General features: G+C 37.8%; 1 protein-coding gene across 3 annotated transcripts; it reads right to left on the bottom strand.

Annotated features, from left to right (window-relative positions):
• Nucleotides 1–1,716: 1,716 nt before the first annotated feature.
• Nucleotides 1,717–25,590, bottom strand: LOC128800324 (pituitary tumor-transforming gene 1 protein-interacting protein-like). Of its 3 annotated transcripts, XR_008434950.1 has the most exons (8): nt 25,415–25,590; nt 23,237–23,289; nt 20,770–20,878; nt 18,064–18,172; nt 14,492–14,560; nt 9,973–10,019; nt 4,416–4,523; nt 1,717–3,266 (listed from the first exon to the last, which is right to left on the bottom strand). XR_008434950.1 is itself a non-coding variant. In XM_053965441.1 (7 exons), exons 1-7 carry the CDS (start codon nt 25,533–25,535, stop codon nt 3,217–3,219), a joined length of 558 nt encoding a protein of 185 aa, XP_053821416.1. In that variant the 5' UTR covers nt 25,536–25,590; the 3' UTR covers nt 1,717–3,216. The 3 variants fall into 3 exon arrangements, 2 of the variants coding, with proteins under 2 accessions (XP_053821416.1, XP_053821419.1); XM_053965441.1 differs by lacking the exon at nt 4,416–4,523; XM_053965444.1 differs by lacking the exon at nt 4,416–4,523 and having other exon boundaries at nt 14,492–14,557.
• Between the last annotated feature and the right edge of the window lie 843 nt (nt 25,591–26,433).

The raw sequence follows: 26,433 nt of genomic DNA, 5'->3' as shown, positions 1-26,433 counted from the left end.
ATGGTGCAGACAACTCAGTGGAGTCATCATCAAATCCAAGATTTCTGAAGTGGCAAAAATGTTCCTGCACTATGACAAGTTAAAACAACATGCTTAAATTTTCTAAAATTTTCTTCACTTACATAAATTACACCCAGCAATATCAGTCTCAAACCTGTCCCACCCGAGTTTTGAGTACTGGAAGCTGTATTCTGTGGAAAGATAAACACAAATTTTATTTTTTTCACTTCCCAGACTGCTCTTCTTTTCAGACAGCAATACCTTCACTACTAAAATTAACAAGCAATAACCACTAAAAGTGTAAATAGAGGAAAGGGAATAGATTGTGAATGAAGGGGAAATCAGAAAATCACATGAACAAAGATACAGCTCTCGGGCCTGTTATGCTGTTTCCCTACTTTTATTTTGTTGTTATGTTGCATACCTTCTGTTTCTTTTGTTGAAAAAGTGTGGAGGAGGGGAAGCTCACACCCAAGATGATAAATGCCTTAGTTCATACACCTAAGAAACAAAGATACAATGATACCTCTTTCTACAGCTGTTTTCCCAATTACTTGTGGCTACATTGAAATACAAAGGCAAATAACCTTCTTGTGGTAAGCCAAAGAAAGAAATAGTGACATACAGAAAAGCAGAAAAACTAATTAATATAATGAAATAAGGGTATTTTCCATCCAATTATTTGCTCCAATGAACAAAGAAAAGAAAGGTTAAATAATCCAGAGTCCAGGGATTTTGTGAGGGTTTTTGCATTTTCTATAAAGCTCTAAAGCTGGTGTCCACAAGTCTCATTAAATTAAGTCTTAACTGTGTAAGCAAAAATATACTATATTCAATGTCCAGTTTAACATTTTGTATAAAGTTAAGGTTTGACATAAGGTAAATTTGACCACAGTCATTACCTTTTCATGTCCACAACTGCCACTACTATTTTGGTTCTCCAAGTACTTTACCATCTTTGAAATGGTAAGAAAGGTTGTCCCTCCTCCCCTTTTTGATAGAATACACGACAGTCCTTCGTACACTGTAGCAGGTGCTGAAGAAAAATGCTTTTCTGTTAAGTCAGGAATGTCACTACTTGGTCATGAGACAGCAGACAGACCTTCATCATTTTTGCAAAAGTTATCTCCAGGGAAAACCATCAGCATGTTTCATTTCCACACTATCAACTCACTCTTATCACAGACCATCATTCTTCTATGACAGGCATTTGAATAATACTTCAGATTTGACAATGGCTGACAGATAAAAAACCATGAAATTAAACACAATGCCTACTAATAAAGTGCTAAATGTAAGTTAAAGAACAAAGGAAAAAGAAAAAACAGACTAGTATTTCATTAACACTAATTACAATTACAATTAACACTAATTAACACTAATTACAATATTAATACATATTCAGAAAGTAGGAAACCTATTTTTATATCAATTCCTGAGAAACTATATGGAGAAACAGTTGAAGATGTAAAACCAGTGAAAGAACACTGTACCAAAACCAGTGATAAGTGTTATTTACTAAACCTAACAGAGGCAGGTTCTTAGACTCTGCCAGAAATGGTAATTTACATCCTCATCCACAGGCATGATCTAATTCCTGCCACAGACAACCAGCAAAAATGCATTTTTTTCCTTCTCCAAAGTCATACTTAGAAACTTTTTTTAAACCAAGTAAATTTAAAATGGTATGGAGCAACAGAAGTAAACAGAATCATATTCAAGATGTTAAAGAGTTTATTTTAGGAACATGGACAAAAATAACACAAACATCTTCAATACTGTACATTTGTTTAACAGATAATAAACAACAAGGGAGGTGATTTAAAGTGTACAGAATAAATGGGACCATACAATTAGACTGGGGGTATAGAAGAGCTCTTTGCTTGTCACATCATACTGGTAAGCTACTAAAAGTGCTCAAGGAAACCCTTTATGAAAAGTAAGACAGGAAATAAATCACATTATGGAAATATCAAAAGAACAATAAAAGGTTAAAAAAAATACTGCCTTTTTACTGTACTGGCTCTGGCAAGGACTGAGGTAACTTTCTTCATAGCAGCCCTTATGGTGCTGCTTTGCTTTGGATTTGTGGCAAAAAGAGTGCTGGTAACACACCAGTGCTTTGGCTTTTGCTGAGCATTGCTTGCACAGCATCAAGGTTTCATTTTTCCCTCACTCTGCTTGCTCCAGCAACTAGGCCAGAGGGAGCAAGAAGCTGAGAGAGGATACAGTTGGCCAAAACTGACCCAAATTGACCCTATTCCAGGCTCACCAAGAAAACTGGAGGGAGGCTGGGCAAAGGTCTGCTTCTGGGAGGTGGCAATTGCTTTGCAGAATTTGTTCCCTCTACCCTCCCTTTCCTTCACTTACTGCACCTTTATCTCAACCCTTTGCTGTTCCCATTCTCTCCCACATCCCCTCGAGGGAGGGAGGAAGCAGCTGGGCAGTGCTTAAGCTGCTGGCCAGGGTCAGCCCTGGTAAACTGCAGAATCTGGGCAACTTTACACTTTTTTTTTTTTTTTTGCAACATACTTTAAGTTTGGAGAAGAAAGTGCTCACACAGACTGATGCTTCTTAAATATAGGAACACATAACTATGTTTGTTTCAAGATCAACCTTCCTCCAATTTTGCTAACTGCATTCAAAGTACATATTAACATTCCCACAACTGAATTTAATTATTCAAAGACCAATATGCTCCTCTCTGTCAACCCTTACACATTACACTCTTGGAAGATGCTTTTCCAGGTAAAAAAACCTCCACCCACAAGAGTGTGCATGATGTATTCTTCATCAACTATTTCTGCTATGTGAAGCTGTGCTTCCATGTTGCTTTTTGTTATATATATATAAATCTGTCTATTTAGGAACATGAGAACAACTGTTTTAAGTAGCAGTTAAGACTGAATTCAAAATCACGCTATTGTGACTATTAACCATCTAAGTCAAGTAATGAAATATAGATTTTAAGAAGAGGAAACATAAACCAACTTCAGCGAACATTTCAACAATAAAAAACATTTATGGAAAATTATTTCCATACACGTAGGAGATAGAAACGTGTTATTTCAGAAAGTCTTTAGCTGCTTCTAGTTTTACAACCAGGAAAAAATACTTTGGAGAGAAAAAAACAGAAGTGAAAGAGCGAAAGGGCTAATGAAAACAAACTGTCTTCCTGCATTCTGGAATTACAGCTCTTGTGGAAGGTGCTCATCTTTATTCATTCTCAAATCTGCTGTAGGGATTATCAGAATCCTGGAGAAGACCTGTAAAACAAAATGAAAAACTTCTGAGTTACTGGCTTCACTGCTATTGGTACTGCATGTAACAAATCCAAAAGGCAATTCTTGTAATAGTTGCTCCATTCCCCAGTCAGTCAAGGATTATAATAAATTGGAAGTGTTCTAAAGCACTCTTATTTCTGAGGCAATAATAATGACTAAGTATTTCATGATTTAGCACGGAGAGAACATTTCTCTATGAAAAATTATTATGGAAAAAACATTTCTCATCTGTGAGGTAAACTCCAAAAAATGCACTTGTGAGAGTCAAGTTGACAAAAATCTAAGTAGAGAGAAGTCTCAAGAAGAGCAGATTCCAAGTGGCCAGTTCATAAATGCAAGTGACTATAAGATCATCATCTTTTAAAATGTAAGATGTTGCTACTTTGACTTAGTTCAACTTCAATTATACCCAACCATCTGTCACATTCAGCCACTTACAGCTTTTCTGCAACAGGACAATAATCTCTAAGAAAAAATGAAGATCACTTCTTATGTGCACTAAAACCTCCATGGACCAGAACGAGAGCATCACTTAATCCAAGTTACAGTATGTTTTCCTCACAAAGATTCTTAATGACCTTATACTAGAATACTGTTACAGAAAGCACAGCAAAGCCATCCAATTATGCTGAGTGCCTGGATATGCAGAGCATCCTCTGTATAGGTTAGCTGAGCAATTGCTGTTACACACAGAAATTATCTCAAAGAGAATTTAAACCACACTTTAAACCAGGGGTAGGCAGAAGACTGAAAATAAAGGAGTCCTTTAAGAGTCCAGAGGATGACCTTCTGCTGTGAAAGGACAGGACATTATTGCTATCTTTTCTGCCAAGATTTTTATGCATCAGTATAAAAATGTCTGACAAGGACTCTTCTGTAGCTCATTTGTCTAAGCGTGGAGACAAGACAGTGCAGCCGAGCAACTCCAACTCACAAATGTATAGATTCACAATAATGAAAAAAAAATACTTCTAGTCACTGCCAAATCTTATAAGAACTTCTCTCAGTCCTTTTCACACCATACCTCTTTCCACATGTACCTGCACACAGATACTGAATATTGATATATTCACTGTTTTATCTGGAAGTCAAAACCTAATGGTGCTGTAGGCAGACTACACTATTGCCTACCTTGTGCAGTTGGTGAGCTTCATTTGAACTGCCAGGTTATTTAAGATGCCAGTCAAGCAGCACAATTGCTCAGAGCTGATTACTGTATCAGTTACTGCAACTAACTACCTGATAGGGAACAATAAATATTTGGAATAAAGAATAAATATGAAAAGTCCTATAATAACTCAAATAAACAAGATTATGAGTAGTCAACTTGTAAAACGTTAATATCAAAACTATCCCTCATATATATGACCCTGACTTGTCCACGGAGTAAGCCAGTAACATTTATAAAGCTTCAGCCAGATAACATGACATAGAGTCTATTTACCTGGTGTGGTACCTTGTATTTGTTTTTTGAAAATAAAATAAAAATGTAAACATTTGTTTAATAAGGATATGCTTAGATGATATAATTGTCAAAAATAATCTACAGTATTTTCAGATTTTGAATTTTTTATCTTTTTAAACTTCTACAAAGTGGTTACTTCTCAGATTGTAATACCTTTCATGCATTTAAACAAGCAGTGGTGATGTCCACTATGTCTATTCTAGCTGTCAAGTAAACTAATACACAATAAAAAAATCCTCTCTTATCCTTGGCCTGCAATTCAACCTTCAGTGCCTTCAGGTAATATTGCTGCATTAATTTAACCCCAACCCAAAGAGAAAAGAAACATTTCTTTTACTCCCAGATCATCACCACCTCCATGCTTCCTCCAGACTTGTTAATACTTTGGCAGTTAGGATATACAGTTCCTAATATATTCAGTTACCTGAAACACAACTGAATAGTCCAATTTAAAAAAAAATTGCAGTACTCCTGTATTTCACCCCTTTGAAACACAAAACACATTTACACAACATTCACCAACAATCAGCATCAATACTAGAAATTACCAGTATTATTACAATTACAATTGCTTAAACTCCCTGCACTCATTTAGTTCCATTTACAAATAAATGCACCTAACTTCAAAAAGCTTTCCACAAAGTGGCAAGAGGTGGTACCATATTTCCTGACAAAATGAGCGTGGCCTGCAGACTTTTCTCTGTAGAGTCTGACAAGTGCTTATTATATTTTTTTGATATTTCATTCAGGACACATACTCAACACTTCATAGGTCTGAAAGCAGCACAGTAAAACACTAGATACTGTTCTTTACAGCTTAAACAGCTGAAATCCAATGGAAAATATTTTCTACAAGTAGTGCCAATTTTAAAGTAACCAGAGGACTGTGTAAGAGTCCTGATAAACCTTTCCTACATCATTATGAGGAGTGAATATACTTTTCTCTTCTCCTGCCCCGAAACATTCAGCTAAAAGCCATTTTAGAAAACTAATCCTCATATTTCAAGTGAATGTGTCCTTTTTACTCCTCACTGGATATACCATTCCCAGCAGTACTTGCTTTAATTTTACTGAATTATGTTTAAGAATGAACAGATCTAATCACCACCAATCAGGCATTAGTATGTGTAACTTAAAGTACTCTCATCTGTTTCATCACAGAATACTGAAACTAAATAGGCTTTAAAGAATGATGGGTCAATCCAGTGCTAATATTATTGGCTCTGACTTCAGAAATTGATCTCGCAGGAGAAAGGGACTCCAAGAGAAATGGCAAGCCCTCCTTCCAAATGAGGATAACCAGGGGTTACAATACCTGATACACTTTGCTTTCAACCTTGCTCTTAAGCCTGCATCCAGTATTTAAATTTCTTTTATCCTCAGCATTTTAAGTACATCATAAGACTACATTAAGCAAGAGGAGTGAGACAGCAGCTCATCACTTGCACCAACTCTTACTGAAAAAGTATCAGGCTCCAGTAAGTGGACAAAAACTATATGGAGAGACATACAAAAAAAGGAGCATGACAAAAAACTTCTGTCAGCTGCCACAGCTGCTCTGCCAGTGCCACTCTGAGGAGCTGGCAGCCCATGCTAATGGAGCAGCACGTCTGGCTCAGCTGAAGCTCTCGTGCTGCCTGGAACCAGACAGGAGCTGTCTCTCGACTGTTTCCTGTCTGACATGAGAGCCACTACCCAAGTTGTCATTTACCCTCAGGGGTTCAGGGAAACCAGATGTTTCAGGAGCCTTGTTTGCAGTCAAGTCCATCACATGCCACTGGTGAACTTGAATATTGGCACAGGTCACTTAAAAGTTCTTACTACTATTTACCCTCATTTTGAGGTTAGTATTTGACCTACTTAGCAGTATCTATGAAACACTCAAAAATTCAAAAGGTATAGTAGTCAAGTATCTTTCATTAGTTTATAGGAAATAATGAAGCATCTTAGTAAATATGAAATGACAAAGCAATGGTCAAAAGAAATTAATACCTTTCCAGCATATTCATTTATATTGCATACTAACTATGCATGTTCAGAGTCATTGAGATCTGACTCTCATCACATATCAATGCTGCCCAAAAACAGAATTAACAAGTGAAATACTTACAAGAGACTGTGTGTAGTTGAAAACAAAAAATCCAACCTAGTTTACTGCATGTCTTCACCCCTTACTAAACTTTTCCTCTAGCCCCCCATATTAACAACTGTATTCTTAATAAACTAAACAGCTTTCAGTGTTTGGCAATGCAAGGTTCTCCTGCCTTGCGTTCAGAACACTAAAGAAGGTCAAGGCAAAGTATCTACCTTGAACAGAAGAAACATTTACTATCATAAACTACTGAAAATAAAAATCAATGTCATATAGAAAATAAACAAGAGAGGATTACATATCATTAAAATAGCTAATCAAAACCTTTGCAGAACTAAAGCAATGAAGTGATAATCATTTTGCAAAAATTAAATGAAAAAAATCCTTCCACTAATACTTGACAAAATCCTCAAATAAATAAATAATAAAGCAGTTTCTCACTAATGCTATACTGAACACACAATAGAAGCAAATGCAGCAGGAATTAAATTGTAGTTCCTTTGTGTACTACACAAGCTGCAAAGTACTCTGAATTCTACTTTAAATTTTTCCTAAGAGTCAACATATAATTTGTGTAATCATATTGCATTCATATATGTGAGCAAATGAAAAATACTATCAAATTATGCAACAAAGAAACAATTGAAAATGCGTACTCCTGGTTGCTAAAGCTCTCTATTGCTGCCAATGCTCCCAAAGGATTGTGGCTAGAGTGACACCTGCAGTGCATTATAAATGTGTAATTACCATTTAAATGGGGTATGGAAAGCTGGGGATGAAATGGGAAAAGACATTCCCTTAAAGCCAACCAAATACTGAAATTTCGGGCATCATCATCTTTATCTACAGTCAGGTTAACAAAGTCATTGTCATTCTGCCACTCATCCATGCCTACTTAACTGAGAATCCTCTCTGCAGTGTGTAAGAGTGCAAAATAATCTAGTGCCTCCCTAATTATTTGCAGCAAGCAGTTTTTATTAGATTATGTTTAATATGTTAACATCTGTATTTTCTAGACAGTAAAAACTGTGGACAGAAGATCCAAGTCTCATGGAATTATTCTGACCACTATTTGTCTGTGTATTATCAGAATGCAACCCTTATATTCAACAGCAATTATATTTTAGAATTTCAAAATTTATACATATTTTGTATTTCCTTTTTCCTCAGTTACATACATCCTTTAAGGATGTGCTAATTATGTTATGTGAGAGTTAAATTTTTCTTTAAAACAAAAATTAACCATGAGATTCCAGGCCCCAAATAGATATATCTGATAATATAAATTAATCTTTGTTTAGGCAATACAGCCAATCTGTCAATAAACTTTATATAGAAGTTTGCTAATAAAATTTAAGTTTTATAGTCCAATTGCAATCCTGTGGAGGTAAGTTGAATTGCAAAACCTAAGTGCAGGAAGAAGTGAGTATGTCTGACTTCTTACAAGAAGGAACACTTTCCATTAACACAATGAATGTATGAACTTGTTTCTCATTAATTCATTGATAGTGGAAGCAAAATGACACTACCTCTCCTATGACTGTGGACAGTGTAGCTACAAGCAATACTTGATTTATTGAATTTGATGTCTGTATTCCAAGGGCATTGCATTATACAGTTTCAAATTTCAGGGAACTCAAGTACTTCAACAAGATCCAGCAAAGCACTCCACAAAGGTCTGAAAGTTAAGCACTGAACAGGCTTCAGCAAAATGTAGAGCCATGCAGAAACAAGTGAACCGGTTTCACAAGCAGAACATAACTGAATGCAGCTTTCACATCACCGAACTCCAGTGCAGGGCTCTGATACGGGAACTGCGATTCTGCACCCAGGACCTGCATCTTGGCTGCATCCAGGAGATGCAAAGGTCCATCTGCACTGAGTGCTTCAAGTTATTGTGGGGACACAGCCATTGTCCTAAGCTCTTCACCAGATCTTTCCCAATGATTCAAACTTGCTCAGATTGACTGTGAGGTCTCTTCTAAGGAGAAACAATCACGAAAAGGTTGTATTGTTTTATGTTGTGCTTGGATTTTGTTTGCTTTTTTTACATCTGGACTACTGTTGTCAATCACTCAAATAACTCTTGAAACTGAATTGTGGTTGAAATATAGGGTTAATTATCCTGTAAAATAACACAGAACAACTTCCCTGACTAATGTTTAACAAAAATTACTTCCAGTTTCTACAACATTCTTTTTTCAGTAACTCAAGTTTTTTCAGTAGCTCAAGCTTCACAGTGTAGTTTTCCTCCATTCCTGCAAGGATCATTCTTTTACAAACGTTCTCCAGAATTCTCTGCAGACAATTCCCTACAGAATTTGTCTGTATCACTTTTGCATCAGGCAAAGGGCAGGCTGCAGATTCATGAAGGCATTCCTAGACTCTGCCAATCAGTTTAACAAGAGGATGAAAATTAACAGCTTTGAGTGACTGTTCAGGCCTCTAGAAACACTTTCTCTGACATTAGTGCAATTTGCATAATAAAAAAATGCAGCAGAGTTTTAGTATATCTGTCTCTGAATACACAGTACTATTAACCCTATGAACAAATGAAATGAAATGTGCAAGCACTGACAAGCCTATATAATAAGAGCCTCATACACAACACAGCAGGTCTTACAGTCTTGTGATATTCTTCTACAACTGGACCACAGCTCCACTTAAAAACAAAGAAAAAAACTTTTATCCCTACATTAGGCTGCATCCTCCACCCTTCTTTTTCAAGCTTGATTTAAAAAGCTTGCTATCTACTAGTCAGTCTCTCCTCCTTCAACAGTCATGACTCCAGTAGCAAAGTTCAAGTAGGTTGATTTATCACATTCAGTAACAAACAAAAAAGCCCCCAAAGTCAGTCTTCTTTCTTAGGAACAGACAGAATAAACCACTTATTTTAATCAATACATTTAAGTGCCCATCCCAAGCACACTGTCTTCTTGCCCAGTTTGACAGTCAGTGCAGGAAGAGAACAAGAGCATAAACGTGCTGAGATCAGGTGACAGGCATCAGCAGAAAACTGGGCTTGGCTACTTCTGACACTCATAAAGCAGCTTATTTCTGCTGTGAATTTTAACAATCATTAGGGAAAATGAATCAACTTAGGCATAGTATCAAAACAAGATGACACATACCATACTTCTTACGTATTTCATCATGCTTCAGTTTTCTTTCATGTTTCCTACAAGAAATGAAGGCATCAGAAAAACAGTCAGACTCTTTTGAGCTGTAAACAAATATAATTACATCCAAAAAGGACATTAGCATTTTTACATTAGTATTAATAATTACATTATAATTAAAAAAAAAAATCACACTTAGTAGTTATATATATATATATGTTATCTTTCTATTTACGCTTCATTTGTATGTATCAACACACACTGTACCTATAAGACTTATCATAAATTCTTACTAATTTATAGTGTGAACATAAGATGTATTACAATAATAAGAAATACTTTTCTATATAAAAGAAATATATCCACATATATGCACACATTCACACACTGAGGTGTTCATCTATACATAAAAAAACAAGGCACTACACTACACTGGAGCACTCCTTAATGCTTTCCAGCTGGGAGCATAATTGTAAAATTTAGCTTTGCACAGAACATACTTTGGAATACTAATACAATATAATAATTCTAAAAGGATAAAAAGGTGCATTACTATTTTGTATAAGACATACAGCAAGTATAAGTGAAAACTACTGCCTTCTAAAATCCAGCATGGCATCCATGCAGAGAATAAATTAAAATATTGTGCTAAATATAAATTGGTTTTTATGTTGTCTGATGAGTTGATTTCTCCTTCCCTTTTGCAAAGGTGAAGGAGAGAAAAATGAAAGATGTTTAAATGGAAAAAATTCCATCTTTTCTCAGATAGTTTTCCTATATTACAAAGGAAGGATCTATTTTGCTTATTTTAAAAAACAAACATAAAAGCTCCTACACAACTGCTTCATGAGTATGAGCCAGGATCTATATACCTTGCAGAAAAGATATAGAATTTGGCAAAAAGAAGTTCCTCTAACAAAAAAAAAAAAAAAAAAAAAAGAAAAAAAATTTAAAAATACACCTTTTGCTACCCTCTGTCAAAATTTTACCCAGTTAGACAAGTTGTGACTTCTGCTGGATTCCAATTTGCACATATTCAGCAGAAAGCTGTTAAGCACTGACAGCTTAATTCACCAAAGATCCCATCTGCCCTATGCATATTCCACCTCCAAACAATTCCTACTGCTAATCAGATCCTGTGTGTCCTCAGAAGCAATTATCCTGCTTCCTACAGAGCTGAGGGTTGAAGTGGCCTTTTCCAGCAATTGCACTTCTGGGAAAGCATGTAGATAAAGCGCGATGAGAAAAACCAAACAAGACAGACTCAAAACCTTCCACTACTCTTTCCCAGAGATACCCACGTCCCTTACATCTCTCTGCATTATTAAGCCCAGGCAGAATAGTAAAGAAAGCAACCTGGCCAAAATGCAGTAACAGAAGCTGGAGAGTCAGGGTAATGAAATTCATGTAGAAGAAGAAAGTCAGGATTAAGACATTGAAGAGAACAGAAAAAAGAGGAAACAAATTTACCCACTGAAGGTAACCTGACAACAGGATTTCTGCTTTCTGTGGTACATAAGAGGAAGATATTATATGGGGCAAGGGATCTCAGGAAAAGAATAGAGAAATTCTGCTTAAAGCAGTCTTCTCCAATATAAAGCTAAATCCTTCTACTGTATAGTTTTCATGTGAGCTCAAACCAGGGTTATTACTGGTGGTACTAATGACATTTCTTCCTTGTTTTGCATATCCTGTCTGAAGTAATGAAGACTCATTGCTGCAGGTTTCAGCTACTGAAACCTCAGTACTTCAGCAGCCAGTGTGAATCAGTTCTGAATTCAGAATGCACCTGCTTAAGAAGGGGATGGTGCAAAATCAAGCTGTGTAGGCTTTAAACCTCAGAAAGGCTTTAGGATACTTCCCTAGGTTATTCAAAACAAACCACCAAACATCTAATTATGATTGAAGGGTAAAACCATTAATATCAGTGAAACAGTCAAACTCTGACAGGCAGCCACAATGGCATCACTTCACCCCTGACTAAATCCTTGCTCAGTAAATAAGGCTTAGGTACACATTAACCCAGAAGAACCAGACACAACTCTGAACTGGCAGGCCCTGAATCAGCCACCCAGAATTACTGTACCACCCACATCTCACATGATGATCAGCTCAAGTCACTTCAGTCTTCCGAGTTGGTTCTGTCTCTTAACACTACTGCTATTACTCCATCTTATACATGCTGCAGTCTTGGCTTCTCATGCAAGCTGTCCCCACTGCAATAAGGTGAGGAGGCATTTTTCTTAATACTAACAATTCCCATAATAATCTTCAATACTCGGTTCTTCACAAATAAACTGCCATCCTTTCTTTCCCTGGCCTCTCTCCTTGTTCTCCCTTACTATCAATTTATACTTGGCATTAGATCTTATTGCTTAGTATTTGTTTATAAACTTCAAAAATAAATAATGATTTATAAATCATATAAATCTAACCTATTCATATACCATATACTTGAAGCTGTAAATAATTGAGTGTATAGAAGAAGACTCACTACTCATTGCCATGCTTAAAATTATTTTTCATGTTAGAGATGATGAAGTCAAATAAAGGATTAAAATTATGCAATAAGATACCTGTTTTAAGTCAAAAATTGAACTTCAGACATCTTTCTCTTCGTGCCCCTCACTATAGGTGCAAACTCAAACCATTACCAGTGATTTTCAACCCTCTCAATAAACTGACAGCTACTTTCAGCCTTGTGTAGATAAGCAGAGAGCCAACATAACAACCCTTACTTTTAACAGGCATCTTCCAAAGAGACACTGAAGTATGCATAATTAACTGATTTTTAATGCAAATAAGTATTAAACTTAAAAAGCAGATTTTTACAGTGTACCTGAAAGATAGAAAATACTAGGTGCTGCAATCATCTTAAACCTTCCACAAAAAATATTTCCATGGAACACTATGGAACTTGGGCCTCCTTGCTTTGTTTTTACCATTCACTAATGGAATCATGAAATGAAGCTCAGGCTAGTCCTGTTCACCTTCCATTGCCCACTGATATGAACCATATATGAGCTGATATGAGCTGTATTTGAAGTAGCTGTATCCCACAGAAAAAACAAACAACATTTAAGATGACAAGAAAAAAACAAAACCAGATAGACATAAGGTCAATGCTGTGCCTATTTTTCTCCCATATTTATCTGAACATTTATCTGATATTTATCTGAACATCTATTCAGATATTTTCATAAACTATGTGAAAACTTCAAAGTAGAAAGGAAGGACTACACAGTAGAAGGCAGTGTCTTCCTCTGCAGGTTGCTTGTCAAAAATGGGCTGTTCAGAATATTAATTTGTTTTACAGCCTGTTAGTAACAATTCATTCTCCAAAGGTCTTAGAGGAAACAAGCAGTGGGTAGGGTGAGGTGCTCTAGGTGCTGGAAGTGGCTTGTGGTTTATTCCTTGTGTTTTCCCATGACCCCCAGCCACAGACACAATTGGTATGCGTGTTCAGAACATGGAAACACCCCAGGGCTGCTGCTAAGCTCTCTCCTGCAATTAAAGCAGTTTCTGTTTCACAGACACACTCCTGAGACAAGCTGGGAAAGTGAAATGCTGCTCTAAATAAGGCTGCAGGAATCATTCTGGCAGAGCAGCCTGCTCCCAGTGATCCTTGTTCGGAGGCTAAATTCAAGAATGGAGCTGATATTAGCTCTAACTTGCTAATTGCCTGGTGCAACACCACTTGCTTTGTGTGTGTGCACAGCACACCTTACACTCCAGAAGCATCAGACTTCCTACAGATTAACTGTACGAAGAATTTAAAGCTGATATACAAATCAGAGTGGAAAGGTTACGGAACACAATCATCCCATTATGCACGTAGTCAGAAGTCTTTGCTTTATAACTAACACAGCTAAGTGCTGTCTTAACTGAACAAAGCAGCATAATTAAGGATGTACATTTCACCACAAGGCACATGGTTTTGGCATACAAAAAAATCTTGATATTCCTCACTGGATCCTTCCTCTTTTGAAAGAAACAAAAGCATTATAGGAGAAACATCACTTTCATAGTAGCACTCGGCCTACTATGCTGTGACTAGTTATAACTGGATTAACAAATAGAGAATTCCCCTTTTTACTGATCCATTGCAAATATTCAACATAACTTATCTGAGAAATTGTGTGTGAGCATACTTCCTGAATTGGACACCTATTTCTTCCCCTTCCATGCACATTCAAGTCTGACACTTTCAGCTCACAAATTCAGATCTTTATGAAAATAAATTTGCATCTGTTCTCTTCTTGGATAATGTTTGTCATTACCTCACAATGATGCACAGAGCACTCATGGTACCTGCCACACTGAGCATCAACTTGTTTGCTCTCTGTTCATTTACAGCAATACAGCTCCTAATCAGGTTCATCAATCTCATAATAAAGCTCTGTTTTGTAAAAATCTGATACTGTCATGCCTAACATTACAATGCCTCTTTGTTTAGTACTCCATTTATTTCTCAGAATACTCCTACATCATCAGGAAGTGTATAGCTATATATCAAGCTGTCAAGACTTACCTCTGAAGAGACTGTAGCCTTCGTTCCTCTCTCTTCCTAGCTAGTTGCTCCTCTTCTTCCTGTAGTCTGCTAGAAAAATGAGGGAAGGAAAGCATAAGAGGAGGAAAAAGCAACTTTCTTGCTAAGCTATCACTATTTACTACTTCATAGCCATGTAAAATTTCACAGCTGAGTAAGTATAGTTTACAAGTTTGTGTAATTATTCTTTCACATTTTATAATATCCAATTACTCTACTCATTGCAGTAATATGCCCTTCAGCCTCCACAGAACTATTTACTCTATAGTAACAGAACTACATCCTCTTCTTAGGAAAAGGATGCAGACTGTTCCAGAAGCAGGATTCCTAACTGCCTTTTTCCCCGTGTGTCACACCCCATTTAAGTCACTGTTCTGCATGTGCACAGTTAAGTCCATTGTTGTCCTTTGGAAGAAGATTGATGGCTCATAAGCTTTTGATGCCAGAACAATTTATCTTTCCAACAACCATTACTATCCAATCTCAAGCTGCCCCCAGGAAATGAGTCTGTTCTGGAATAAGCAAGGATTTACCTGAGCATCAGCTGTGTGATTCTGGGAAATGCTGAACCTACACAGTACATCTGAGTAGTGCATGTGCAGATATGCTCTACTGAATTCTCTGCTGCACTTTAGCTTTGTGTCCTGCCTTGGAGAAAGCTCAGTTTCACTTAACCATTAGACAGACTGTGTAAGACCTGTATGACTCTAAAGCAAATGTCAAATAATTTTTCTTTTAGTTCTTCCCTGACAGAATTTATGACGATTCTTCAGAATTAGTAAATGGACAACTGCCATGCTTGCCCAGGTGCTAATCATCTTCCAAAAGTGAATACAGTTCTGAAGATGTCTGAGATGAATATTTACAATATTAATACACCTGAGCAGCATTACCACTCATCTGCAGCCACCAACATCTAAGTTAAGCAAGAGTGACATCCAGTGGTTAATTACAGTATGTCAAATGCTTTAATACACAAAATTCAGACACATTCAGCTCTGGAAATATGAACTCAATTCCTTCATGTGCTCAAACAGTCCATATATCTCTCTCAACATTTTAGTTATTTCAACACAAGCCAGTACTTAAGAATCCACGTAATGTTTCAGAAACAAATTTCTTAGTTCCAGCTTTTTCCACCTAAAGAATTAAAAAAATATTAGGGGAGCAGGAAACAAATGCAACAAGGTCACTTTTATTTGAAACCAATGTTAGACCCTTTTGGAAAACTAATCAATTATCCACATCAACATGTCCAGCATAAGTAGAAGCTCCCATTTTTGGGCACCCTTCTGTAAAACTGCTTTACTGGAGACCCATGTCTTATAACTATGCAATAGTCTTCACAATTGGTGTTGCAAAATATGAAAGCATCAAATAAATAAAATGTTGGTGTATGACTCAGAAAATAAATTTCTTTCCTGTAATTAAACAGCATTAAGTATTTTCTGACTTCTGGATACTTGGAATTGTTCTTCCAAATTCAGAAAGTTTGAGATTATACAAATAAAAACATGGTTGAAAAAGGAACTTCATAAGAGTCTATTTAGTAGAGTTTCATGAATAATAGCTGTTCATGAAACTGTCATGAATACAAGGAACCAGACTCTAAGAAGTCCAAAAACAAGGATAAAAATAAAAACTATGCACCAATATTCCTAGAATTCCTGTGGTAGGATAGACATGGATGAGCCAACTACATTACTGCTATGGGGGTTAATGCACTTAAGTATTCTCTGTGTTTAAGGAAAATTCAGGCTTCTCAAACACTTAAACACCACAGCTTAAGAATTCCCTAAAGAAACACTGATACGTCTGCAAAACAAGGTTACACCTCAGAGCTCAGATGATACATTTAAAAAAGAACCAGTTAAACAGATCTAGTATTACATTTCCACAACCTTTCCTTCCTCATATTCACAAAAAAAAAAAGTTTCTTTTGTAGAAAATTAGTCCCCAAAAATAAGGAAGACAAGAGCAAAAGAATTCCTGCTGAGAACCAGTGGGCTTAAAGCCAATAATGCACCAGGCTTCAGTGTAATAACACATTCTGACTCCTCCTGAAATAAGCTGGACCCCAGATTGACAAGACCTTTAAATCCTCTAAGGGTCACAAGATTAAGCTTGACACCTTTGGAGTCTTGGCATAAGACGACTCTCAACTAACCCTCTATTTTTAGAATTAGATGTTACAGTACTGATTGACAACTTAGCTACTAAAACTGAAGTCCAGCACAAATATCTCTTTTCACAGGATTCAAGCTTTATTTGCTGACATGTCAGCTACAGGGGTCTACTCAGTTGTTCTGCAGAGGATGCTGGCAGATCTTATGTAAGATCTAAACCTGTTCTTTACATTTTCAGGGCTTATCAGCACAGGGCTAAAGAGTATTCAGTTTTGCACTAGGGCAGATTTGGGATACTAGCCTACCAACAGAACAGATACACGCTTCTTTCTCAGGGAAGAAAGAAAGGAATGAGATGTTATTTACAATTATTTTCATATTTCTTTAAAGCCACAGATATACCGTATTTCTCTGGCTTTAAGGTCAGCACTAAACAATGTACAGTTACGTAAGTTCTTTTAAAAAACCCAAAACCAAACCTCAAACAGGAACAATGAGCCAAAGTTATTTAAATAAGTATAGAAATCATCTCAGACCAAGAAATAAGGTCCCCATTTTATTTGTACAAAAAGTATTGAAAGACACAAAGAACAGAGCTAGCTGAAACTACACTGTCCAGAAAGCTTTAAAACATGAGTGATAAAGGGAAGCATGTTGTGCTGTCCCACTTCACAATGCAGTACTGACATACCTATTTTAGCTACTCATCAACTACTTCCCTCCTTTTAAGAATATTAGCTACTCAGAGAAGCCAGTTAAAAAAAAATTTACAAGTTCTCCAAGATCTCAAGAACACTTAATTTCTGCAGTACTACTTTCCTTGAAAATAAGTAAATTATTCTTAGTATCTTAGACCAAAGAAGTATTATCTTACACATAGAATATCTTTTTGAATTGGCAAAGACAGCTAATCCCTTATATACTGACTGCTGACAGATCCTAGAGCAACTCTGAAAGATGGATACCAAGTGCCATATAGGACATTGTTGCTCAGTTACTTTCTACTCACCTTGTCCCTTTTTGCTGTACCATGAAAGTACAGCTTGCCTTGAAAGAAATTATTTACACCATTATCAGAAGAAGCAAGGATTTACTTGGTCATTGAAAAATTTCATATCCAATGTTAATTAGAAAGTGTAAAACACGGAAGTGTAAAGCAACAGCTTGCGTGAAGTCAGACAAATCAGTGCTGCTGTTACCACTGATGGAAGAACAATTCCATCAGTGTTGTTCCAGCATCATTTCCAGTGTCATACTACTTGTCACTAAATATCTCTTATCTTCTTGTCTTCCTCAAACAAATAAAGCAAAGTGACCAAAACTGCTTCCAAATGAAAATATTCTTAGAATACTAGAGAGTAAAAATTGTAGGTAGATAGGGAAGACCAGGACCCAGTGTTAGGAAAGAAAACAAATACATGTGTTTACCTCCTGGAACGCCTTCTGCAGTAACAGCAGTAACAGCAACAGACTGCTAGGGACACCAGAATGAGTCCAGCTACCACAGCCATAGCAATAATTAAAGCCTCAAAGTTTACTGAAAAACATGAATATATTCAACTTGTTAGACTCCATCAGTAACATTTATCTTTCTGATAACTCTTCCCTTCCTTCCCAGATGTTTTTTCATCCTTATATGCAAAACATGATTCTGTTCCACTACCCCAGATAAAATGCAGTATACAACATTCAAACTTTGCTATTAAGCATAATCTACACTGAACAGACATGAAGTAAAACCACATTTCTCATCCTCATACTTCCCTATAAGATACAAATAAATATATTTCATCCAGTAAAGCAAATTTTTTTTTAAATTTGTTTTAAACAAAATTAAATTTTTTCAAAAGTATACTATTTAATTGAAGCAAAAAAAACCAAAAAAAGGTTTTTTGGACCTATTAAAGTGCAGAGAAAGACTGTCAGTTTTCAGGCTACATTCCTGGCAACAGTACCTATTTCATCTGCCTACTATTAATGAAAACACCCAACACAATCAAGCTACTTTGTATTACACTGTTCTTCACTCTGGTTAATAATCTGTCAACACATGTAATTCATATAAAATTGTAACTGGAAGCCAGTCATTTGTTTTTGACTTTGAAAGCTGCACTATTCACCTTCATTTTCAGCAACAATGAACAACATGAATCTCTTAATTTTATTTGCACAAAGAGAAAAACCACCACCACCACCTTCACAAGTTAATTTTACTGCTGTGTTTGCAGGGGTCTCAATAAGACCATATAACCCCATTGCATGTTGCTGCCTGTAATTTGTAAAAAACCTATTAAGGAAATGCATATTTGAGGGTGTTTTTGTTGTTGTTTTGGTTTGGGTTTTTTTTTTCTTCTTTTTCTTCTTTATGAAGTTTTCATTCTGTGTTTAAGCTACAATCAATTAGAAACACAAATGGCACACAAGATAGAAGCCATTTCCACAGCAGCAGTAAACTGTCAAGACCACCCTTAGTATCAGTAGAAAAGGATGTGTTTCTCTACTCAGTGTGTTTGAGAGTGTTAACTTACTTCATAGCAGCTCATTTGATGCTGTGTTTCGGATTTCTGGCTCAAACATGCTGGTAACACACAAATGTTTTGGCTGTTGCTGAACAGGCTTGAACAGCACCAAAACATTTTCCCACCTCCCCCCTGGCCCCTTGCCCTCTGTTCCCCCCAGTGAGTAGGGCTGGACACAGACAAGAGAGTGAGAGGGGTCAGGAGGGGATGCTGAGAGAACACTTGACCCAAGCCAGCCACCAGATAATGTCATGGTCAGCGAAAATATCTGAGGTAAAGGACAGGTAAGTGGAGGGCAGTACTGGCTTCCAAGGGGAAAGCCAATTCCAATGGGAATTTATTGTTTGGGGACTGGCTGAGCATCAGTCTGCCTAGGAGGGGTGGTAAAAAAAATTGCATTTTTTCCTCTCTCTCTTTTTCCTTCCCTTTTTAAACTGTCTATCTCAACCAAGAACATTTTCTGCTCTTGTTTATTTTTCTTCCTCCATCCCACTGGGGCCATGGGAGAGAGGGAGGAAGCAAGCAGCTGTGTGAGTACTCAGCTACCGGCAGGAGTCAACTCTCCACACTTTCAGAAAAAAGTCTGCTAAACATTTCGTAACAAGAGCCTTTACTACAACACTGCAAGCCCATTTTTCTTAAAAGTGAGTTTTATCACTGAAATTATATTCTTATCATACCCTAAAAAACTCCAACAGAAGTCTATGCACAAATGCCTGCTGTCAGAAAACAAAGCATGAAGCCCTTCTCTGCAAACATAGAATTGATAAAGTTCACCTGTACTTTTTCATCTAGTCACTCTGCAGCAGTCATTAAGTGGTAGTGTTCAGAAACTTGCATGTTCCACTTTATCAGCAATCTCCTACTTCTGCTACCCTAATTTAGACTACTGCAAAATCTCTCTGTGCTAAGCATGTAACTTTCTTCAGTCAGCACAGTCACTGATAGTTCACCCCCACTTGTTTGTCCTTTAGCCTCCTGGTGTCCATGCACAAACACAAAGAAAACTTTGCTCTGCTGGACTGAAGCTGTACTCTTGCTTCACACAAGAAGCCTTCCAATGTGTTAGATGTTCTCTGTTCCAGTCCAGTCTGAATCTAGATCTGTACACACATTACTACAAAAACAGCTCCAATATTTCACCCTGACGGCAGCACATGTCCAGTCATGTATTTTGTAGTAAAACACACACAGCAAATGGAAACTGAAGAACAATTACACCATGTATGATTACAACCTACAGTGGCAGAACGCATATTCCTTTTAAACCTTAGCTACATTGCCTTTGGCACCCATCAATTACACTGTTATTTCAGTTGTTTAAGCAAAAAAAGCATTCAATAATTTCTGTGTGACTCTATTCCTGTGGTATTGGTTCACTGCTGCCACTGGAATATAATAGAATTGTGGATCTAGACAAATCATCCAACATTTTCAGAAATGTTAAAGAAAGTAAAATGTTTTAAAGCCATTGCATCACCATACCTACACTGACTGGGGCTATGGCTCCAAATCATAACCACTGCCTCCTCACCCAAATAAATTATCAGGAACAAGCTTACTTTAATCATACTCATAAATAATTCTCTACAGCAAAAGTAAAATTAGTACCTACTCCAGCAAACTCCCCATCGAGCATTTGAGAGAGAACACAATGAAGATGGTGGAAAAATACTTCTTACAGGGTAATCAATGCATGTGTTGTTGGTGTAACACCAAAGGCACTGTGCAAAAGAAACAAGAAAAAATGCAAATTATTAATCTTCAAAAACAGTTAACAATTTAGTGCACCACTCCAAAGACAAATTTCTTATGTGAATGTAATACTGGAGAAATGGAAGCGCTTTGTCTTCTAAAGCCTACAGAAGTTCTCGCACAATTTCTCAGTAAAACCTAAACTGAATGGTGAATAAGAACATTTTGTACTTACAAGTAACACTAGCCTGAAAATATTTGAGAACATATTGAGGTACCCTGCATACTTGAGGGTAAAATGGCTTTGGGTTTAAAATTACTGGAATTAACAAATACGAAATACAAAATCACACTGCCGACTATTCAGAATTTTAAAACACCTTGTATCTTTAAGGAATAAAAATACACCTATAATTTTATTTCAGCCTTGAACTTGATTATCAACTGAAAGAAAATAGTAAAGAATCCTTATAAGTCTACAGGAGCTTTTGCTGCAAGGTAGTGAATGATACAGCCTCATCCAGTCTGAGTTGCAAAGTACTCTGTGTACCTTAATTGCACATGCTCACATATCTGGGTATTTTTAAAATTTCAAGTTTTTATGTGTATTATAGATAAAATTCCAGCACAACATTTCTGTTTCTAAAGTCATCTCTAAGCATCAAGCTTGGGTTTTGGTTTTCATCTGTTAAAATAAATACTTATTCAGAAGTCATTTACCACACAACTCAAACAGTGAAATAGTTTTGAATAACAGCAGTAGAAATCTTTGACAGGACATGTTTTTTTAGGATTCATTATAAAAAGAGTTCAGCCAGGAACTATGCTTTATCTAACTATTAAGAACATCTCTATCATACATCTTCAATTACACAAAGTCTGTTATCTTGCTCTCAATGGATTACAAAACGTTACATACAAAGGAAACCATTTGCAGCAGTTGCTGCTTTCTTGAAAACTGTGTATACAAGAAGAATGTATTACTATTTTGTGGTTGGTAGACTGTACAATTTAAACATACCCATATGCACACATCAAGAAAAAAAAACAAAGAAAAGAGAACTCACTTTGCAAAAACTGTGCCCTTTTAATTATGGATACTAAATGAGAATATGCTTTTTTTGGTTCAAATATTTAATAAGAATAAACAGTTCAAAAATAACAACTAAGAGGGGGCATAATAAAAGTCACTGTTAAACTCTGAACATAATGCTGACCCTGTTTTGAGTAGGAAGCTGGTTTAGGCGGCTCATGAGGTCTCTTCTAACCCAAATGACTGTACACTGCTGGTGACAACTAGGAGCCCAGAAAGGCCAGCTGTATCCCTCTGATGGAGACTCCTGCATCTGGCTACTGAAAATGTGTCTAACCCAAAAGGCAAGATCTGACACAGCTACTGGCTGGAGCAGGGGCTGAAGTACAAGAAAATATTTCAATTGACTCATTCTCAATTATAAAAGAATCTGACAATACACAATCATCGATACAATTCAATTAATATTTTTCCCTTAAAGCCAAAATATGCATAAGACAAGCAAGTAAGTTCAGATATTTCTCAATCTTCCCAGGTGAAAAGGTCTTCAGTAAGGGAAATTTATATGCAACTTTAAAACTCCTGAAATGTTTGTTTTCAGTGACAAGATATTTTAAGGTTGAATTTGCAATAATCTCACTTCTGCTCTGCACAGGCTAATAATGCCTTTTGCATGCTTATCACAATACTTTACTACAGAGCTAAGTAAGTTTTCAGCAAAGAACAGAGAAACAAATTCTAACATTTAAATGTCTGCCTTATTGCAATCTCATTGGAAATACACTTTGCTACCAATAGTGGCTTAGCCCAGCAGTCTTCAGCACACAGAGTCAGCAGAGGGACTGGCACACTCTGCCTCAGTTACTGGCACTTCTTGGGGCATCTTTAGAGAAAGATATTTCCAGTTTATTTGCATTAATTTCCCATTTTTCCTAGCACAACACAAGAAAAGCAAGGCATAGTAACTGCCTAAGACTGAATTTATTAGATGGACATTTAACAAAGTGCTAGCACTAAATGAGGATGAGTCTGAGGCAGCAGCAAGACCAACTTGCTCAACTGAGCTAAAAAAGCCCTGAGCACACACTGGCACTGGAAGCCTGGATTCGGTATGTCATCTCCAGACAAAGCACGGAAACATCCTGAGTGACCAAACCATGAAGCAACCCTGGCAAAGTGAAAGCACACTGGCATCACGTGTGACAGATGGGAAGCAACACATCAGTTGATTCTATCACTTCAATAAGTAACAAAGAAAGTAACAAATAAGTAACAAAGCCAAAGAAAGCCTAACAATTAGATGTCATATTAAGTGGAAATTCTTATCAATCAAAAAAGATGTTAAAAATCTTACCGAAACATTTATTAGACATTCTTCACAGGACTTCTGGGAAAATGCTGAACATGCTAAAAAAACCAAACAGAACAGACATTATATACTTATTTTTATTCCATAAGGCATATATCATAACATTTAACCTTTTTTTTTCATAATCCTAGATACAAGCAATAATTTTGACTAAAGTAATGAAATGTCAGTAGTTCCATTCCAGGAGAACTGCAACAAACAGAGATAAAAAACATTTAAGTTTAACCTCAGATATAGGGGAACAATTCAAGCTTACCTTTATCTCTTTTGCTTTCTCTAAGGACAACACAGAAGGTGTAACCCAAGAGTCTCCTGGTATCTCTGCTGAAATTCTAGAACTTACACACTTCAATTTAGGGAACATTCCAAATTGCACAGCTTTGGAAGCTTTGCAAGAGCTGACCCTTGCCTAGGATTTATCCCCTTCCATAGGTATTAACTTTTTTTCTGGGAGAAAAGAGTTTTTAAAAGATAAAATCTCTTCAATTAGTATGATTTTAAATAACAATAAAAAACACTTCCAAACATAGGACACAAAGTTAATATGCAAGATTTCAATAAGAAATTTAAAAGAAGCTTGACAAGTCAAGCGATACATTTTCTCTGAATTAAAAAAAAAAACTACTTACTGGTGTTCACATTTACTTTTTTTAGAAGTACCCCATGTTTATCATCTTAAGAGCAGTCTTTTTTTATCCATAACTCAGACATAATTTGTTGGCCACAGGACCACATACATGGCATAGTCTTGACCCAGATGAACTATTTGAACGATGATGGGGAATCTCCTTTCCTAGTGTGAGCCTGGATTTTTAATCTAGTTATTGTTGTTCCTATGATAGTTTTTTATACCAGTTAATGAAACAAGGTTGTTCTTATTTCACTATATCACAAATACAAGGGGAAAAGATCTCCAAATGGAGCATTAGTCACAACAAGTAGAGTTGAAGTACTCTTTGAAGTAGAGTTACTAGCTTGTGAGACAACTATCTATTTCAATGTTTTATTTTCATAATTAACTATTACATATTTCTGGTACTAATTCTTAACATTAAATGCATTTTATGTACCAATATATTTATCTTTAATTTATATATGCATATAGAAAACCCCCTTACCAGTTCATCAGGTAACAATTGTTACAGGTACCAATTAACAGCCTAAGTGTAAGGCCCATATACCAATTCATAAAAAAACAACATGAGAAGCAGGTTCAGAAACTGTTCTCAGTTTATACTCAAAAAATTTCAAATGGGAGTTTTCAACATGGAGTACCACCACGCTTATTAAAAAAAATATTTCATCAGTTTTCCAACTATGAAAATCGCTGGAAAACTAAAGAAAATCTCTCTCCAATGTGAGATTTTAAACACCCAAACAAACAAGCTTTCTGAGTATGAATTAGTAAGACTAATTTGTTTCAAGTTAGTTGTCTCAAAAAGCTCGAGACTCCCTTTTCAAGGATAAATCCTTCCCTAAAGGAAATTAAACACCTCTAGCTAGGATCTAGACACAGGTGTCAAAATGCACTTGAGATACCCAAATTTGATGCCAGCCAACCTGAGGTGCACCTTTGTGGTCACATCTGTTGGTGGCAACTAAATCTGAGGCACGGCTTCACCAACTGCCTGCCAAAAGCAGCGAAGAGATAAATGATTCCCACAGAACAGGAAGGGACGTGCACCTCCGTCAGCTTCTCCCGAGCCACATTCCTCACCATCACCCAGGGTTGAACAAACCCTGGCGACTGTGTACTCTAGGATAACCCGGCTTCAGCAAGGGAGGTTGGACCAGAAGACCACTGTGGTCCCTTCCAACCTGCCCCATCCTGCGATTCTGTGACTGCTGCCGCCGAGGTCGGGACTTCCACACGGCCCCGCAGGCGGGCAAACCCCAAGCCCGTCCTTCGGCCGGGAGCGGGCTGTTCCCTCCTGGCCCACGGGACGAGCCCGCCCCGCGGACAGCACCACGGCAAGCCCCGAGCTCTCCAGAACTCTCCTGATGGCGAGCCCGAGCCCGAGCCCGTGTCCGCCGCCGCGCCCTCTGCCCGGCGCAGGGCCGAGCGCGGGCCCCGGCCAGGCCGCCCGGGAAGGCCGCACGGCCGCACCCGCGGGACGGACGGGAAGCAAAGGGAGCGACGCCGCGCTGCCCGCCCCTCCTTACCCTGCGGCGGCGGAACCGTGCTGCGGATCTGCTCCAGCCCCGCCACGGCGCGGCCCCACAGCAGCGCCAGGCCCTGCAGCCACAGCGGCCACCACAGCGGCCACCGCCGCGCCGCCTCCATGGCCGGGACGGCACCGGACAGCACCCGCTCGGCCCGGGCCCCGGCCGCGCGCAGACGCCGCCAGCTCCGGGGGCGGAGCGGGCTCGGGGCGGGAGCGCGGCCCTGCGGGAGCGGGCGGGGCAGGCGCCGGGCCTCGCCCTGCTCTAGGGGCGGGAGGTGAGAGGCTGGGCTGGGGCTGCCGCTTATTTGCAGTGACTGCAGGCGGAGGTCTGACATACACGGGGTCTTTTCCTCTCCGTTCTTCGTTTGATGTGACGCTCTTTTGCTGTGAGGGCAAGGAGGTGGCGAGGGTCCTGTGCCCTGCCTCCTGATTCCTGGTTTCGTTTCTTAGTGAGGATGCCCAGCAGGCTGCCAGCCAGTGGAAACAACAAAGCCAGGGCTGGACAGAGAAATTAATAAATTAATTAATACTAATAAAGAGATGGAGGCAAATTGAAAATTTGCCATGACCTTTCCATTTTAAAAAACTAACAAGTTGTTGGTTTTGCATGGTGACCCACTTTACAGGGCCTTTGGGAAGCATTTAGCACTCTTTCAAGTGCCAGGGATATACAGAACACTCAGATAAGTCTGCAATATACAACCCAGGAATAAAAAAGGACACACAAGACATTTTGGGCGTCTTAATGGCCTTAGATAGCTGTGGTTAGGCACCAAATCGAGTCCTTAATGGCCAATGAAGTGACTTGCCATGCTGTGACAGCCAACCTTGCTTTAGTTAAACAATCCTACTGCTGAATTTCATTAGCTTCTCTGTAATTTGTTCAGGACTGGGAAGTTTGATATTTGGCAATGGATAGCTGAAGTACCAGTGTAGGTTTTGGTAGCGCTCAAGCAGGAAGCAAACACTTTGGTAGTTCAAGCAGGAAGCAAACACTCCTTCCAAGTATGGCATTGT

This window comes from Vidua chalybeata, chromosome 1 (genome assembly GCF_026979565.1).
Source record: "Vidua chalybeata isolate OUT-0048 chromosome 1, bVidCha1 merged haplotype, whole genome shotgun sequence".
NCBI lineage: Eukaryota > Metazoa > Chordata > Aves > Passeriformes > Viduidae > Vidua > Vidua chalybeata.
The sequence above is the reverse complement of the archived record's forward strand: the minus strand, read 5'-3'. Positions and strand labels throughout refer to the sequence as shown.